Source organism: Esox lucius, chromosome 5, assembly GCF_011004845.1.
Source record: "Esox lucius isolate fEsoLuc1 chromosome 5, fEsoLuc1.pri, whole genome shotgun sequence".
Taxonomy (NCBI): Eukaryota; Metazoa; Chordata; class Actinopteri; order Esociformes; family Esocidae; genus Esox; species Esox lucius.
In genome coordinates, this window is record NC_047573.1 from 15129711 (window position 1) to 15148871 (window position 19161).

A 19161-nucleotide genomic window follows, 5' to 3' on the forward strand; every position below is an offset into this window, starting at 1 on the left:
CTCACATAGTTTTTCCACTTGGGCCTACTAATTGATCTTTTTTCTCAGTCTTGGACAAGACACACCAAAAATGGGCTTCCCCAGTTTGCTGGTGGTAGCGTTCCATCTTCATGACTTCAGCCTGGATGAGGAGCCAACATCTCACTGATCCTATTCATCCCTACTATACCAGGCACCGCTCCATCTCTTTTACACCACCGCCAGTATCGTTCAACGCAAATACACACTTCCTTTGCAGTGTCTTTCCCAGACATTCAACATCAGCCTCTAGGCGTCCGATAGCAGCCGTGAGCTTTACTCACTTGGCCGACGACAATGTAGATTCTCTCAGAGAGGATTTAATAGGCAGTTGGTCTTCATCCTATCAATTGTCACAATTCTCTCAATAATCAGGCAAACACAAAATGCACTTCTTCTTAGGGATGACTCCTCACCCCCTCCAGATGTTGCTGCTCTAGTCCTCACCATAGACTGACTGGTTTGTTCCTGCTCATTATTAGGGGGGCTCTTTTCTCCAGCCTTGGCCTACTGTATGGTGGGCCTATCGGTAGTGTCTTTGCATTTCACCCCTTTGCTTTGCTGAACCTCCTGCTGGCGGCCAGTGGTGCGGAATGCAAACTGCCCTTTATTGGCTTTCAGTCGTGGTTTGTTTTGCTTATTTTGAATGACTTTTTCTTTTTCACTCGCCTGTACTTCTTTGGAAAAGCTCGTCATGGCGGGCAGACAACTTTTGAATTGCCCCATGCAGAACTTCCAAGGTAAGTGACGTTTGAACATTCTCGGCAGCTGTAGCCTTGATTGCACCCCTGGCGCAGCAGGGCTCTTGGCCCAGACAGCTGCAAGGTACTCTTCCTCTTCAGACCATGAAATAGCGGAGCGAAGCTCAGGTCCTCCTCCTCTTTCACTTCTCTTTTCATCTCTTTCTGAAGGAAATCATCCCTAAGCCCAAGTACGAGCTGTTCTTAATACAGTGTTTGCATCTTGAACACCTGTGGTCTCCATGCGTTGAACCTTGCATAGCTTTTCTTGTAAGTCGAATGCAAAGAGACGAATGGTCTCACCAGGCATTTGCTTTCGATCATAGAATTTTCTTAGTCTAGTGCATTAGGGACCTAGTCTCCATACTTCTCTTTGTGGACGTTGAATATCTTCCCAACATCTGTCTTTTTTTTATTTAGCATACATTTCACATTTAACTTGCCCTCTCCCTTTAAGTCTTGTTTGACTAGCTCAATATGGTCTTCCTCGGGAACTCTTGAATCTTTGACAGCAGACCGTGTAGACACTGCCCATTCTGTCATGCATAACTCACCAGTCTAACACTGACTACCAATAAAATCACTTAGCTTTCAATCTCTAGGGATATAGACCACAGCTGGAGTCTTCTGGGCAGCAGACTGTAGGTCAGTGACTAGTTTTGCAAAGGACAGTTCTTCCCTATGTTCTGCTCTGGTCTGTATTAATGGCCATGTCTCATCAGACAGTATACTCTACAGCCTCTCAAATTGTTGTTTTAAATGTTCTATCTCAGCAATGGTCACCTCATTAAATGTGTGTCCTATGCTCTCGAAATAAATGGCTTAGTTAAAAAGGAAACAACGCCAAAACGCGTCAAGGAAATCATTCCCGATACTATGAGACTTCTTCCCCATGTGCGCTGCTTACTTCTCGCCCACGTCAACTTCTTGCGCATCCTCCTTGGATTTTGCATGCCAGACCCACCTTTAACTAGCTTTTAAGGGCTATCATTTGCTGCTTTATTTGTGTATCATGGAGCTGACTTCTTTACTAGTGTGTATGGGTAACTACACAAGTGTAAAGATAAGAAAATACCATCCTTTACACGATCATGTGTATTACACGATTTTGCAGGTTTTCCCACTTACAAAGCATGTAGAAGTCTGTAATTTTTGTCATAGGTATTACATTGTATGATTTTTTTGTAATTAATTTGCATTTTATTGCATGACATAAGTATTTGATACATCAGAAAAGCAGAACTTAATATTTGGTACAGAAACCTTTGTTTGCATTTACAGAGATCATACGTTTCCTGTAGTTCTTGACCAGGTTTGCACACACTGCAGCAGGGATTTTGGCCCAGTCCTCCATACTGACCTTCTCCAGATCCTTCAGGTTTTGGGGCTGTCACTGGGCAATACGGACTTTCTTCTCCCTCCAAAGATTATCTATTGGGTTCAGGTCTGGAGACTGGCTAGGCCACTCCAGCACCTTGAGATGCTTCTTACGGAGCAACTCCTTAGTTGCCCTGGCTGTGTTTTTCGGGTTGTTGTCATGCTGGAAGACCCAGCCACGACCCATCAATGCTCTTACTGAGGGAAGGAGGTTGTTGGCCAAGATCTCGCGATACATGGCCCCATCCATCCTCCCCTCAATACGGTGCAGTCGTCCTGTCCCCTTTGCAGAAAAGCATCCCCAAAGAATGATGGTTCCACCTCCACGCTTCACGGTTGGGATGGTGTTCTTAGGGTTGTACTCATCCTTCTTCTTCCTCCAAACACGGCGAGTGGAGTTTTGACCAAAAAGCTCTATTTTTGTCTCAACAGACCACATGACCTTCTCCCATTCCTCCTCTGGATCATCCAGATGGTCACTGGCAAACTTCAGACAGGCCTGGACATGCGCTGGCTTGAGCAGGGGGACCTTGCGTGCACTGCAGGATTTTAATCCATGATGGCGTAGTGTGTTACTAATGGTTTTCTTTGAGACTGTGGTCCCAGCTCTCTTCAGGTCATTGACCAGGTCCTACCGTGTAGTTCTGGGCTGATCCATCACCTTCCTCATGATCATTGATGCCCCACGAGTTGAAATCTTGCATGGAGCCCCAGACCGAGGGAGATTGACAGTCATCTTGAACTTCTTCCATTTTCTAATAATTGCGCCAACAGTTGTTGCCTTCTCACCAAGCTGCTTGCATTTTGTCCTGTAGCCCATCCCAGCCTTGTGCAGGGATGGGCTACTGGTCTTGGCCATTGTGGAGAGGTTGGAGTCTGTTTGATTGAGTGTGTGGACAGGTGTCTTTTATACAGGTAACGAGTTCAAACAGGTGCAGTTAATACAGGTAATGAGTGGAGAACAGGAGGGCTTCTTAAAGGAAAAACTAACAGGTCTGTGAGAGCCGTAATTTATACTGGTTGGTAGGTGATCAAATACTTATGTAATAAAATGCTAATTAATTATTTAAAAATCATACAATGTGATATTCTGGATTTTAGATTCTGTCTTTCACAGTTGTAGTGTACCTATGATAAATATTACAGACATCTACATGCTTTGGAAGTAGGAAAACCTGCATAATCGGCAGTGTATCAAATACTTATTCTCCCCACTGTATGTGCATACACCATAGTTGCTACGGTTGGTATGTATGCGGAAAGTGTTTGTACCTCGAAAGGTGGACAATTTACACTTTCACCGGTTTACACTATAAAAAGCATTTGGTTTACGGATGTCTCTCTAAAAGCCCTTTTTATGTAAATAAAAACATTGTTGTGTAAAAAGCTAATAAACCTAAATCTAAATATGTTATGACAAAGCAAGCAAACAGTAGAAATACACGTCAATTACAGCAAGTGGATTTGTAATTCGTTACTTCCACTCCTGCCTCAAACCTCCCCAGCCTCTCTGACCTTCTTTCTTCCACTCACCACCCTCTTCTCGCTCTCTCTCCCCCCCCCAACCTCTCTCTCTACCCTCATTCCCCTCTCTCTACCCTCCTGTCCTCTCTTTCTAAAATGGACTAAATTCTTGCTGGTTCTTCCCATGGTGACGGCTGACAGTGAGCGGACGGGTTCCGGCTGCATCCCGGCAGCGTTCCGACAGGGATTAACCCAGCTGCACCAATTACCCAGAGAAATCTTGATCTGAAAATGATTTACATTACTGACGCCTGAGTCACCTGTTTCTACTGCCAACCTAGCTAGAGAGGATCTCCTAGGGAGAGATGTGGGAGGAGAGAGAAGTGGGGAGTCACACAGTCACAGAGATGGGCCCCGGAGAGCGTGTGGGCAGAAGCAGGAGGAGAAGAGAAAAACTGTGTGTTGTCAGAAAGTTAAGTGAACACTACCCAGACTTTCCCAGACCAGGCTGAGGTGGATGTACCAAAGTGGAGTCATTTTACTGCAGTAACTCGGGCTACTGTCCTCTTTAGGCCGGCACAGTACCCACAGACAATTAAACCATAATAATTAAATGCTTATTCTTTTTCCACAGGGTAGGCAAGAAAATAGGAATTCAGCTAGGTAGTTAGTTGTTATCTAGTAAGCTGCTATGGTTATCTAGAGTCATAAAAACATTGTTTCTGGTATTTCTTTGTATGTCCTACACTACGTGATGATGAAATTCTGGACCATATTTACAGCCATCTTAAAAAGGGCATACTGCACAGCTGAGGCAGGTTGTATAATATGACGAAAAAACTGTCCAGTGACAATGACTCATTTCCTGAATTGTTTTCTGAACCAAAGGCAGCTGACGTCTGTTCACTGACAAGCACATTGACGGCCACAGCAACAATCATGTAGATGACACCGGGAACGGACACAGGACAGGTGTTCAGGGCCCTGGAGTGTGTTTTATGAACTGAAACAGTTTAATAAACAGACAAACCCAATGTGTACAGGCAGGGCAGGTCCTACTGGCTGTCTCCAGCCCTGCCCATGTTACAGTACAACATGTGCAAGTTACCTGTACCAGCGACTATTCAGTCAGTTATCAAGATGAATTGCATAAAATTAACAAATATGTTACATTTTTATTCCTAGGCATTACTACACCTCTGCAAAGAAAAATCGTAATTGAAGCTCACAGGGGATACTATAATCACATTCACATGTGATAGTGCTATTATTATATTACTCACTACTTTGTATTAATATCAGTGATGTAGTGATAAAGATGGGTAATTGGGCACACCACTGTCTTTCTCACTGGTAGCCCACTCTCTGTAACATTATTATCATGATTTAGTAGCCATCTTGGGATCCTGCTGATCTCATACTGTTTTTTCATCATTCTAACTGGCTGATAACCATACCTCTTAAAAAAATTTGCTCCAACTTGAAATGTGTTAGTAACTAAAATAAATCACCCAACTGATTTACATATGTACATACAGTTTAATTTAGTTTTTAGTAACTGTGCACTAATTATTCAGAATAATTTTGTTTGTTTTGGGGAGGTCTGTAGACAGCAAAGGCCAATTTTAAAGTTGCTGTTTGCTGTCTACTAGTATAGCCAATTTCCATTGGTTTACTGAGCCTCACACTGAGCTGGGATAATTTGTCTTAGGCCCCAGGGCTGTGGCACGAGATAGAAGAGTTTTTATTTGAGAGAACATTGAATGTAGTCAAAAAGACAAATCAGTGGTGCAAATTAGGTGGGAAGCTGATTAAAATAACAAAACACTGTTAATAAGACAGGACTTCACATTAAAATAATAAGCATTCTGAAATTGGATCTGGGGGCGGGGGAGTTAGCGAGGTCTGGAACTTGGTATCCTCAGATGTAGTCACGGTCCTCTGGGGTTGCAGGCCACTGAACAGAAAAACAATACTAAGCCACTGTGGCGTAGACAATTAAACTGCGTGCACAATTAAACTAAACTCCCAGTTTCTGGAAGATACTTTCTTCAAACAGTAGTACAGGAAGAAGTCCTCAGCATTCAAGAAGGCCATGATCTTCATGCAGGACAATGCTCCATCACCCTTCTCAAACGTGGGCCTTCTCAAATGTGAGATTTACAGTCAGGGACGACAATACACCTCTTTGAACAGCATTTGGGAGGTATATTTCAATGACAATTTTTATGTACATTTCAAAATATTGTCCTACATTTGGAGCAAATGTACCAGGATATGTGTTATTATAGGCCATGTCATGGCTTTTTTGGGTAAGCTTGAATCCTCAGTTTCTCCTTCCTAACTTTCTCATTGCCGGTCCTCTCATGCTCAGCACAAAACCTGTCAGATTGATCGTACCAGGAGAAACGGAGAGGTGTTTGCCCCACGCTTTTTTTATTACTGTTGTCCACCATGTCTCGGTTCGAGCCAACTCAAGAAGTTCAACACTACTGTTGTTTGCTCCTTGGGGTTTAAGGCCGGGTGTCTCTGTAAAAGCACTTTGTGACAACTGCTGTTGTAAAAAGGGCTTTATAAATAAATTTGATTGATCGATTGATTGAAGTTGAAGCAGCTCTTAATTCAGGGAAAGGCATGTCTGCTGTCAGCCCGCTCCATCATGTCCCCCTCCTAGTGTGCAAAGACACTTGATGTGACACCTGAACAAAAACCATGTCGTTCTCTGCGAAAATAACTTGCTCCGCAGATTCAGGCCCTCCAAGAGTAAGACCTTACCTCAAACAGCAAGCGGCACAGTTATAAATTTAGTACCTTGTCATCCCATTTCTTAAGTATTGCAACTAATGTTGGGAAGGCTCCCCCTTGTGCCGTCAAAATCCTGGAATTTATACAGAATGCTGCAGCCCCCGTTGTTCAGCCTTTCCAAGTTTCCCGTGTCAACCTACTCCTCTGCACACTGGCTTCCAGTTGAAACTTTTATCCATTACCAGACCACTTTATCCCCCACCAAACCTTATCTTCAGGCAATGCAACAGGAGGGCTGCTGCCACTCAGCCTAGTCAGTGCTCGATGTCCTGTCACCCGTTGGTGGAACCAGTATTCCATGGAAGCTGGCACAACATTCCCTGCCCATTTTCTGAAACCTCACCTTTTAGGAGAGACTAAAATGACTCCAACTCCACTGACCTCCAAACCTCACCAAACAGTTACCTTTTGTGATATAATGCTTGCAATATGTGGGATTATCTTTTGCTAACAGCTACAATGTTACTCAAAGGTGTATTTAATACTGTTGGGATTTGTGGTTGTCCCACCTAACTATGTATATGAATGCTAAATGACTCACAAACTGTACCCAAATTGTATTACTAAATTCTTCACTAATTGTATCGCAAAATGTTTTCTAGTTGACCAAACATGTGACTGGCAGTTTAATTGTAATAAAGGTTGGATGGCTGTGAAAGTTTCATGTCTGTCTAACAATGGCTCCATGAACTAAGAAGAAAAATTCGGTTGAGTCCATATATTTATCACCATTGTCCCAGTGAAAACGATTCCGAACTGACCCAAAATGATGCCTGGTCATGGTGTCATCTCTTGTTCTCATACTACATCAATATATGTGAGGAAATCTCTGCTCTTTGAATCATCAGGTCATTTCACTCATGGCCAGAATATTCACACCAGTTAGATCCCATTGTTCATAATGCTCACCACCCATTGTATTTCAATGTACATACATTTTAAATATATGTTTGGTGTTCTGTCCTAATATCTGGATTACAACTACAAGCAACATTGCTACCAGTAAAATTCTGGGTATATTTAAATGTGCTAAGCTATTAAAGGTGATTTTGATTGGATACAGTAGATGAAGACTATGACACTTATTTAACTATATATGTAGTGTATGTGTCAGACAAGGTATTTAACCCAACCTGTCTGTGTATTTGTTAGGTATGCGTATCTTGGTGACACTGCTCCTGGACACCCTGCCCATGCTGGGGAATGTCCTGCTGCTCTGTTTCTTTGTCTTCTTCATCTTTGGCATTGTTGGTGTACAGCTGTGGGCGGGGCTGTTGAGGAACCGCTGCTTCCTGCCTGAGAACTTCTCACGGTGAGTAACACTGTGTGTGTGTGTGTGTGTGTGTGTGTGTGTGTTATAAACAGCTAAGGAACTCTCGGTTTTCAGAACATGTTTACTTTTGTCAACTGTTCACAAACTTGCAGCCTTGCTCCATTAAAACACATTGTAAAGTGGTTTGGTTTCACCAGAAATAATGGGACCCGTGCTGTCATATAACATTCCTTATCGGTCCATGGAATATTCAGTTACACTTTGTTTTGTGAGTCCCAATTTCCATCTGTAGATATTATATAGAGAGCAATACTATCAACAAACATTCAACAAACCCTTGCCTTAATGTTCAAGCAACTGCTTGTCATAGATTAGCCCTCATTTTAAAGGCAAATTTGTGATGAATGGGAAAAAGAAGACAAATGGTGAGATTACAGAGAGATGCTTGTCAAGGTTAGGGTTAGAAGAAGGTTTAGGGTAGGGGATTAGTATTAAGGTTAAAATTAAGGTGTGTTAGAGTAGATCATCTTCAAAACCATGGTGTTTGCCTTTGGAGCTGCACAGGGAATTTCCCCATCTTAGCATCAGGATATATTAAAACCCTATATACAGTAAGCACCAGATTCTGCCACTTATGGTGTTTTGGCCATCCTCATATATACATGACAGCTTCTACTCAGCCCTGTCAAAGCTCTTCTCTGTCCTTACACCCCAACATTACTAATACCAGGATAGAAGAGTCCCTTCATCTGAAACCCAACCCGGATTAGAACCCAACCCAAAGACCAAGAAAATTGTACTTTCCTACAAACACTGAGTTTGCTGATAAATGTCTGAGGGAAAATGGGCTTGATGCAACCATTGCAATGTTGCTGTCTATCTTAGATCTCAGTAAGACAAAGGCAGTATGTGATGGACAATAGTGTGATGGACAATCAAATATCAATGTTCTTCACAACACTGCAGAAGAGAACGTTTGACCCTGAACTATGTCTGTCAGTGCTGTGACCTGCACTCCACAATGACGCCGTGTCACTCCTGTATTACAAAATGAGTTGCCCTCATTATAAAGGCTAATGTGTGATGAATGGGAAGAAGAGGATCGCTGGTGAGATTACAGAGAGACTTTTACTAACCATGCTCTTCCAGACCACAGAGGGCCCTATGAGTAATATATATTATATGACATCATCACTAGGGTAGTTCCTATTTGATTTATGACATTTCCCACCAGCAACTGGGTTCACAGGGAGGTTTCATTGTTGTCAGTTTTGACCGATCTTTTAAGGTTAACTTGAAATGCCACTGAATGTTTCGTGACTTCATTTGGAACTCGTGATGATGGTTAAAGGTGTTAAAAACAGACTGCAACAGTGAGGAACTTTAAGGAGAGCCAATTACCCCAGTTTTGTTGACACATTAGCCCCAGAACTGCACACTAAAATCCATGGTGGATTCAAGGATTAAGTCCCCTGCAACACTGACGCACCAGGCAAAGCAGTTGCATTAGTCCATCCTAAACCCTATATAGCTTAAATAGCTTAAATAAATATATAACTGGGAGTGCCATAGCATTACTAAAGCAAGGATTTGCCACTGCAAGTAATTAAAGCTAGTTGTGTGGCAAATGCAGCGACACCCCCCCCACACACACACACACACACATACACACTCTGATGTGCGCTTCACATCGCCTCTGAGCAGAATCTGGGTTGACAGACGCACCAATTATCCTCTGACGGAGATGTGCTCCATTAGAGCTAGGCCATGGTTTACACACACACACACACACACACACACACACACACACACACACAGACAAAACACTCACATGCACATATTGTACAGGAAATAACAATGAAAACATTAGGAACATGTTATAACTACCTCAAGAAATGCTAAACTAATCCCCTCTCTCCTAACTTCCCTCCAATCACCTTCCATCAAACAACAAAACTGAGAGTAGTGACAAGAATCCCTTAATATGTCTTGTTCAAATAGCTACTAGAACCCTATCCTACTTCTTTTTAGCTACTAGAACCACATCCTTATAAAGGCTAATAGATACTAGAACCACATCCTTATAAGGGCATATAGCTACTAGAACCACATCTTTATAAGGGCATATAGCTACTAGAACCACATCTTTATAAGGGAATATAGCTACTAGAACCACATCTTTATAAGGGCATATAGCTACTAGAACCACATCCTTATAAGGGCACAGCTGGAGCCTGGAGAATGTCTATCAGACAGATTCCCAAAATTAGAACCGACATTTTCTACATCTCCTCGAGTTAGTACCATCCTCTAAATTGTCGACTCCCTCTCCCCTAGGTCCCTATCTGTGGAACTGGGCACGTACTACCACACAGAGAACGATGACGAGAGCCCTTTCATATGCTCCATGCCCAGGGAGAATGGCATGCGCCTGTGTTCCTCGGTTCCCACTCTATATGAGGAAGGTGGCCTCCAGTGCCAGATGGACATTAGCTCCTACAACAGCACAGACAACAGCAGCTGTGTCAACTGGAACCAGTACTACAGTAACTGCTCTGCGGGCGACGTCAACCCCTTTAAAGGGGCCATAAACTTTGACAACATCTGCTACGCCTGGATCGCCATCTTTCAGGTCAGACATTTGAAAGGGCTGAACTGTAGGTATAGGTAAGGACTGTCCATACAGTAGGTGTATAGGCAGTTATTATGTATTTATTATATAGTATGTGTGTATAAGGCACACGGCAGCGTCACCAGCCCAGGAAAGGTCCAAGATGGCAGAAGGGGTTTCAGGGATGTGACATCACTCATCACTGTTCAAATAATCGGATGCTTCCCTAACCACATGCAGCGTGTCACCTGCGCAATAACTGTCAATGGTAAACCTGCCATTCAACACATTTGGCAGGAGACCGCGTGCACTTGATTAATGAGGCCCTGGCTACCACGAGTGGACTGAGTGAGAGAGGCGAGTACAAAAGATGGAATATACTGTATATTCCGTACCGATGTAAAAATACAGTCATCTTTGGTGGTGGATAGGAATGGTGGAGAAAACCAGTTAAGTGAAAAATGCATATGTAAAACTTAACATTGCCCCATTGCGAAGGCCCCAGTTTGAAAACCACTAAATTAGCTTGTATGGGACACATTGACAGAAGGTAAATGGTTTTTCTGTGCCCTTCATTTAAGTAATTGGGAGTAGATGGTTTAGAGGGTCACTATGGTGATGGATTCATATTGATTTAATTTGACTTAATTTCTTCTTCAGCATTCACCCTTATCTCTGGATAACAGTGTCTGCTAAATTAATGAAATGTTAACATATATTAACTGCAGTGCTGGTGTTAGTTTTACTGGGTTATATTTCAGTTTAGAATTGTATATTTTAAGTAACACACTGTGGTTGTGCTGTGTCCTATTGTATAGGGGTGAAACACGACAGAGAAACACTTGTTGTGATGTGAACAATTTACTAGGAACGGGTTTCATTTCTATGTTTCTGTTGTTCTCTGTCTTTCTGTCTTTCTCTCTTTCAATCTCTCCCTCTGTTTCTTTTTTTTTTCACCCTTCTTTCTTTTGTCTGTTTTTCCTCTCTCCTCTTTCTCAAACTCCTTTTTCTTTCTCTCACTTTTTCTTTCCCCGTCTCCCTTCCTGTCTCTGTGGGCAGGTGATCACTCTAGAAGGATGGGTGGACATCATGTACTTTGTCATGGATTCTCACTCCTTTTACAACTTTATCTACTTCATCCTCCTCATCATCGTAAGTAATATAGAGGAAAAGTGCTATATCCATTTTTTTTGTTGCAGAATTCAGGTGTAGCTAATTTTTTCAAACTCAAAGCAAACTCGTGACTTCTGAATGCCCTCCAACGCCCTTATGTAAAGAGCTTCCAAAAATAACATGTCTCGGTGCACAGCAAAGCATCTGTTCCGTCTGATGCTCCCTCAGCATTGCAACACAGCCCAGTGATATAGTAGGCTACAGGAGTGTTTTCTCCGCAAGCATGATTTCAACTGCGCCTGGGAGGCTATCTGATATCTAACCTGGGGGGAACTGTGTCTGCTACATCAATGTTAAACTCACAGTGGAAGATGTGGCTGAAAAACTCCCCAGAGTGAGTGGAGAGAGAATAACTGTAAATGGGAGAAAACACATTCTTGAATGGAAGTGGCCGTATATGGTACTATTTTATTGTGGTCAACTGTGCGGGACATCCAACCTTATTATCTTATCCTTCCTAATAACCTGATCGGTCACTGGCGGTTTTCTTCAGAAACCCGGATTGGTCATGTGATTCCAAATTCCAATAGGGTCATCAGGCCACTCCAATCAGGAGTAATCAGCCAGTTAATAAAACCACAATTGACTAGTTTAACATGGAGATGGCCTCAGTGACACTCCCGAAGCTGGAACGGATAAGCAGATGAGACCTCATTCCATGCATTGAGTCTGTAACTCAATTTGTGTTCGGGGATGTGCCTTTCCTAACTCTGTGTAACTTTAGTTATTCCTATACCAGCTGTGTTTCTAGTTGTTCCTCTACCAACTCTGTGAGTGTTTTCCAGTTGTTCCTCTCCTAACTCTGTCTGGGTGTGGTTGAAACTTTCCAGATTGGCTCTTTCTTCATGATCAACCTGTGTCTGGTCGTTATCGCCACTCAGTTCAGTGAGACCAAGCAGAGGGAGAGCCAGCTGATGAAGGAACAGCGCATCCGTTTCCTGTCCAATGCCAGTACTCTTGCGTCCTTCTCTGAGCCGGGCTCCTGCTATGACGAGCTGCTCAAACTCCTGGTCCACGTCATCCGCAAGGGGTGCAGGCAGTTGGCCCACGTCTGCCGGGCTGCGATGCGCTACGCTGGGATGAACATTGCAGCCTCTCCCCCCGCCCTGGAGAGAGAGAGGGAGAGGGGGAGCCAGCGGAGGAGGAGGAAGGCTTCCAGACAGGGTTCTTTGATCTCCAGGAAAGGCTCGATGTCCGTCCATCACTTGGTTCACCAACATCACCATCACCATCATCACTACCACCTAGTGAACGGGAGTGTGAGAGGGGGACTTGGGGGGAGGGGGCTGGAGGCCGACGGGGGAGGAGGGGGGGATGTGGAGACGGGGTCACATAGCAACAACGGGGGCGCAGGATGCCTCATGCTGAGTCCTGCCCCGTTGCCGACCCCAGTCCTGAACTCGGGGAACCCGCCATCGTCGGCCAATCCCACGGCGGGAGCCGGCGGCAGTGACACGGCATCGTTGCGGAGTGCAGGTCACACAGACTGTCCCCCGGAGGCCACCAGCCCCAGCGCACTCACGCCCAGCCCCAGCGCACTCACCCCCAGCCCCAGGCCCTTCCCTCCGGCCCCCGCCCCTCTATCCAGGGCTATGAAGAGAAACTCAGTGCCCTTTGCTGCCCCTGGACCGAAGAACTACCCCACCCTACAGCCCAGGACCCTGACAGAGTGCGGAAGGGGCAGCGTTACGGCTAGAACCGTCAGCAAAATGAACCTCAATATACCTCCAGTGCCCCTGGAGAGAGCGAGCCTGGTGGACACACACTCACCCACAGGTACGCCATAGAACAGGCAAACACACACCACGCGAGAAGACGTGTAGCAGGTGTGGGGAGGCTGGTGTCTGCGTTATTAGAATTAAAGTCATGCTGTGAGTGGAATAAAAATTGAGAGCCTTGCAATTAAGTAGGGAGCATTGCTCTCTTTGAGGTTCACATTTCATCAGATTCAGTATGAGCCAAGGTTCTGATGTGGTAAGACCGGGCACATAGTAGATCTGTTTTCCTTCCATCCTTCTCTGTCTACAGCCCAGCTCTCCTCCCGTGACCTGAGTGCCATGGGAACCCTGGACCCCTCATTCACATTTGACCCTGAGTCGTGCCCTTATTGTGCCAAGGCCCTGGCCGGGGAGTCAGAGGGCACGGAGGGAAACGAGACGCCCGGGGACTCAGACAGCGAGGGCATCTACGAGTTCACCCAGGACCTCCACCACAGAGACCGCAGGGACCGACGTGACAGTCGTCAACCCAGGAAGGGGCAGCGAAAGCTGGGTACCACAGCGGGGAGAATTGTCCGTGCTTGGAGGCTGGTTTGTGATACCTTTCGGAAGATAGTGGACAGCAAGTACTTTGGAAGAGGTATCATGATCGCAATTCTCATTAACACGCTGAGTATGGGGATTGAGTTCCATGAACAGGTGAGTGTGTGTTTCTGTTGATATATCTTATTGGGAATTGTGTGTCTTGATGTGAAAGTGTTGAAGGTGGAGTCTGGTCTTATGATCGCCCCCATTGATATTGTCAAGCTTCTCCAAAAAACATACCTTGTCTTAAAGCGACCCCACCCTGTCTCAGACATTCAATCATAACCCCATTCACCATGAGGTGGTTTGGAGTGGTGCATGCCCTGCTCTTTCGGTTTTTACAGGCCAAATTCTTGTGTAAGCCTCATTTTGCCTCCGAAACCAATGATTTATTTTGCGAGGTGGGTCTTCTCTGCTTTAAAGAGATTCAGATGGACGATCATGTGACCAGAGTTCACGTTTTAGAATTTCTAATTCACTGGGGAGGTTTGGGATTGGAGGAGCCCATCTGTCTGAAGACAGTGTCCAGAGTGAGGCCAATGGTTCAGGCTGGGTAGTGTCCCTCTCCAGACCTCGACCCAGGATTGGTCTTCCCATTCTTCCCAGTCCTCTGAGCGTTTCATGTAACTGTGGACTGCTTTGTTTACAGCAGCATTATTGTGGCCATGTGAAGTTTAGGAGTGTGTCGGCCTCTCTCACATGCATTGCGTTCAAAACATAGTTTGGAAGGGAGCGCGCCAACAGGTCCCGGGCTAGCCGATGCGCACACACACAAACACACACACAAACACACACACAAACACACATTCCTGGATTTTTAAGAGAGAGTGTTATAGTATTCTGTTCCCTCCAATCTTCCCATCCCTCCCTCTCCTTGGCTCCCTCATCATCCAGACCTTGTGTATCTCCCTGGTTCTGTCTGGGTTGTCTGAGTTCTAACTTGTAGGCGAGGCCGGGGGAACTTTGGAGAGACACGGTATTGATTTGATTGTGTGTGAGTGTGTCTGTATCCGCATTTGATGCTGTGTAAAAAGTTTGGTGAGACAGAACATTGATCTACATACTTTTTCCAATCCTCTAACCACCATTGACTAATATATCCAATATCAGCTCACTAAACACCATTCTCTGACACTGTCCTTAAAGGTTTAAGACATTCTGGAGGTCTTCCGCTTTAAAGACAGAGAAACTAGAGACAGAGTAAATAGACTGGGGTACATTGTAAACTAGAAATACATTATTGAGACAGACGTTGTAGTCAGTAAAGGCTTACCGAAAACCACAACTCTGACTTCTCAGTATTAAGCAGTACTGCTCCACTCCATGTTTTCTAAGCGGGTTATTATTGAGAGCACAGGAGTATGAAGCCTTTAGTCTTTAAATATGACAATGACTGACAAACTGTCACTCAAAGACAGTGGCTCTTAAGGGAGGAAAACACAGTCAAATTTTGCCCCCATGAATAGATTAACACACACTAAAGTAAGATGGCGTGGGGGGTTGAAATGGTGGCATAAATATATGGATCTCTTAATCATGACCTGTAAGATCAATGTCGCCCTCTTTTTACCAGATGAAGATCTGATCATGCATGATAATAAACAGTCACAAGGCACACTGAGCAGCTTCCAACAGGCCTCGGGTGATCCACGCTCTGTTTACAGGGGCTTTGTAGAAGATAAACCACTCTGTGATATATTATACATGGGCGTGGAGGGGAGAGAAGCTGAGAGCTACATGGTTTAGCCCCAGAAACACACACAAACACACGCACACCCTTAAGCGCACACACAAACAAGCCCATGCCCACATACACAACCGTGTGGCCACACACTCAAACGCACAAACACTCCAACGCACACTCTCAAACACGCATTCACATACACAGAAACACTCAAATGGGCCACTTTTTATGCTCTATCCATTTGCAAAGGCCAAACAATATTTCTGCTGTTTGTAATTAGATTTAATGCTTTTAATATTGTTGGATTATTATGATGACTAATAGGATGTGTTTCCTGATTCAGAACCCCACTATTGCATGTGTGTGTGTGTGTGTCTTTGTGTGTGTGTGTGTGTTTGTGTGGGTGTATGTGCGTAATGATGGTCATTGGATCTCTGTGTACAGTGTGGTCAAGGAAAGAGTGACATAATTCACTTCTGGACAACTTATTACACACTTAAACGCATGCATGTACACATACAAACAGACACAAACAGACACACACTCACACAGAAATGGTTCACTTGCAAAGGTATTGTTAAAGATAAAGAAGCTGACATACTCCAGACCTTTGATATCTTCTCCTGAGGGACCAAGCCGGATCCACTCTAAAATTCTCTTTTTTTTTTATTAATGGCTTATTAAATACTTGCCATTAGGATCAACGGTGAGCTCTGTTAGAGAAATCTATGCTGGGGATTTGTTAGGCTGCAGTGAATGAGGATGGTGTATGGGTGGTTAAAGGGGAGTAACAATGAATATCTAAGATTTGTCTAAGTTCATAAATCCATAAATTGCTTGAAGTAATTTTTTCACACAGATACTTGTTATTCCAAAGTTCTTTTAAATCCCATTAATGGAAGGAGAGCGTTATAAACCAGATGACGGCGCATTTGCGCTAGCTCCACCCTGCTCGAGTGTGAATCGCATGCATAGAGAGACAATACAACAATGACTTCAAGCGGTTTATAAACTTAGGCAAATTATAGATATGTGTTGTTATTCCCCTTTAAACTAACTTCAATCCCTGTGGTAACATTTCCCTTACGTTTCTAAAGCTCTTCCCAGTTCTTTTTGTTTGTTTTTAAAACCCACTATAGTCTTTCCAGTTCTTTTTTTAACTCACTATTGTCTTTGGCTTTTATGAGTGATTTAACTAAGCTAACATAAGTTTATTGTTTTAAGATGGTAAAAAGATGCAGTCAGTTTTCATTTTTCATAATTGCTTGGATAACATTTTCATGTGGTACACAACTTTTCACATCTTTTTATTATTTCATAAATCTATTTTACATTCATTGATTACAACACAGAAGATCAAAAAAATTGTTTCATCAAAAGATATTGCATATTGAAATACATGATTTTCATATAAAGCACTTGCATGACTTTGGAAAGGACTGTCTTTTCTATGGCGAAAACACCTTTTATCAATAATCCGATTGTCTATCATTCCTAAGAGCATCACAGCCACTTTCAGGCCATGTATTTGCATTTTTTCCCTGTGGTTCATTAAAAATATATGCCTTGTGACCTGGGTGAAAACTCACGGCCCATTGCCAAACTGACACTAATTCGAGTAGTGTTAAACACTTGTTGTAGTTTTTTTGGATCGCTTTGGTAGTATTCGCACAAGTATGTGGTAATATTTCTCCACTGTTAGAACAAAAAACACCACAGAACATCAAAAGAAATACAAATTGTCCTAAACTCTAAGCACACCTGGCATTGACTGAGTACAACAAACAAGATCAAACATCGGCATATAGTGTTAGTATTTTGATAGAAAAGTATGAACCTCATGTATTCAACGTGAAGCATGTCTTTCTAGATGACAAACTGATGTTTGATCTTTTTGTTGTACTCTGTCAATGTCAAATGTGCTTTTGACAAACTAGCTTATTTGATGACCTGTTGTGTTTTTGTACTAAGAGGTGTGAAATATTACCACATACTTGTTTTTAAACTGTAATCAATGTACTTTCATAATAAAACTTTATGGTTCAATATGTGATCTTGTAGTGAAAGATGGTTACAAAACAAATGAAAGTACAATCAGTTGTTTTGAATGTAAGACTATCTCTAAAAGTGTGATCAATATATAATTATTTAAAGTGTTTTGAAAAATAATCAAATGTGTTTTTAAATAATACCAAAACAATTAAAAAAGTTACAATTAAAATATTATAAAAAATCAGACCACATAAGTTATTGAAATTGACCTTTACTCCAATCCCGTATATATATAGAACACATTTTTGTAAAACAATAAATACAAGTATTTATTAGTTAGGAAATGCACCATTCAGTATGCCAGTTGGTATTATGAGAAGACAATTTCAGAATAAAGAATAAGAAAAAAATTATTGGAACCCAGAAGTTCTATCTTCATCCCTAATCTGTCGTCTTTTGAATCTTAAATTCACTTATTCCAAAATATGTGCTTGGAGTTCTACAGACCGCTCTCTTTTCCAGCACCTCCCTCTCTATACTATTCACTTCAGGTCAACCATTCAATTCAATATGATAAGGGCTTATACAGACAGATTTGGAACAGTGTAAAGGATACTGTGAGTCGCTACTATGAGTGCACATAGATATATTTATTAGACTTCAATAAAGGTATGATGTCAGTGATGGAACCTGCTGTCCTAGCTTCAAGGGGAAGCTGGTTCCATCACTGGGGTGCTGGGAAGGAAAAGGAGTGAATTTATTCCCCCTGGTAAAATTGTCAGATTTTAAATTGATTTGAAATATTTTATTCTAAAGTCGTTATAGATAGATAGCTCAAAGATAGATATGCTCTCTCTCTCTATACCCTTAGCTTTTATGGTGTGTGTGTGCAAGTGTTAATACTTGATACAAATGATGTGACATACGCTGCTCTATTTAAACAGAGTGCAGTTTTCTTAAAGAGGACTCACACAAACAAGTCCTCTTAAATATGCAAGTAAATGAGTGGTATAGCCTTTAACTTGACCATACCTACATACATCTCTCTTTCCTCCTCTGTTTGTCTACAGTGAGGGAATTTCTGATCCCCTGCTGATTTTGTACGTTTGCCCACTGACAAAGAAATGACCAGTCTATAATTTAATGGTAGGTTTATTTGAACAGTGAGAAACAGAATAACAACAACAAAATCCAGAAAAATGCATGCCAAAATTTTTATAAATTCCATCCATCCATCATCTTCCGCTTATCCGGGGCCAGGTGGGGCAACAGTCTAAGCAGGGATGCCCAGACTTCCCTCTCCCCAGACACTTCCTCTAGCTCTTCCGGGGGGACACCGAGGAGTTCCCAGGCCAGCCGGGAGACATAGTCCCTCCAGCGTGTCCTAGGACTTCCCCGGGGTCTCCTCCCAGTGAGACGGGACCGGAACACCTTCCCAGGAAGGCGTTCCGGATGCATCTGAAACAGATGCCCAAGCCACCTCAGCTGACCCCTCTCGATGTGGAGGAGCAGCGGCTCTACTCTGAGCTCCTCCCGGGTGACCGAGCTTCTCACCCTATCTCTAAGGGATCGCCCAGCCACCCTGCGGAGAAAGCTCATTTCGGCCGCCTGTATCCGGGATCTTGTCCTTTCGGTCATGACCCAAAGCTCATGACCATAGGTGAGAGTAGGAACGTAGATTGACCGGTAAATCGAGAGCTGAGCCGCAAGGCTCAGCTCTT

General features: G+C 43.3%; 1 protein-coding gene across 12 annotated transcripts in view; it reads left to right on the forward strand.

Moving 5' to 3' along the window:
- Window positions 1-19161, forward strand: part of cacna1g (calcium channel, voltage-dependent, T type, alpha 1G subunit) — a 156805-nt gene that overhangs the window by 40333 nt on the left and 97311 nt on the right. For 10 of the 12 annotated variants that reach the window (XM_029119829.2, XM_029119834.2, XM_029119825.2 and 7 more), the window contains exons 4-8: window positions 7557-7716; window positions 10015-10309; window positions 11348-11440; window positions 12292-13237; window positions 13490-13878. In XM_029119829.2, the coding sequence (XP_028975662.2) occupies window positions 7557-7716; window positions 10015-10309; window positions 11348-11440; window positions 12292-13237; window positions 13490-13878 (1883 nt within the window). Of the gene's footprint in view, window positions 1-7556; window positions 7717-10014; window positions 10310-11347; window positions 11441-12291; window positions 13238-13489; window positions 13879-19161 lie in introns of those variants that run through there. The other 2 variants (XM_020046706.3, XM_013133796.4) reach the window with 1 other exon arrangement.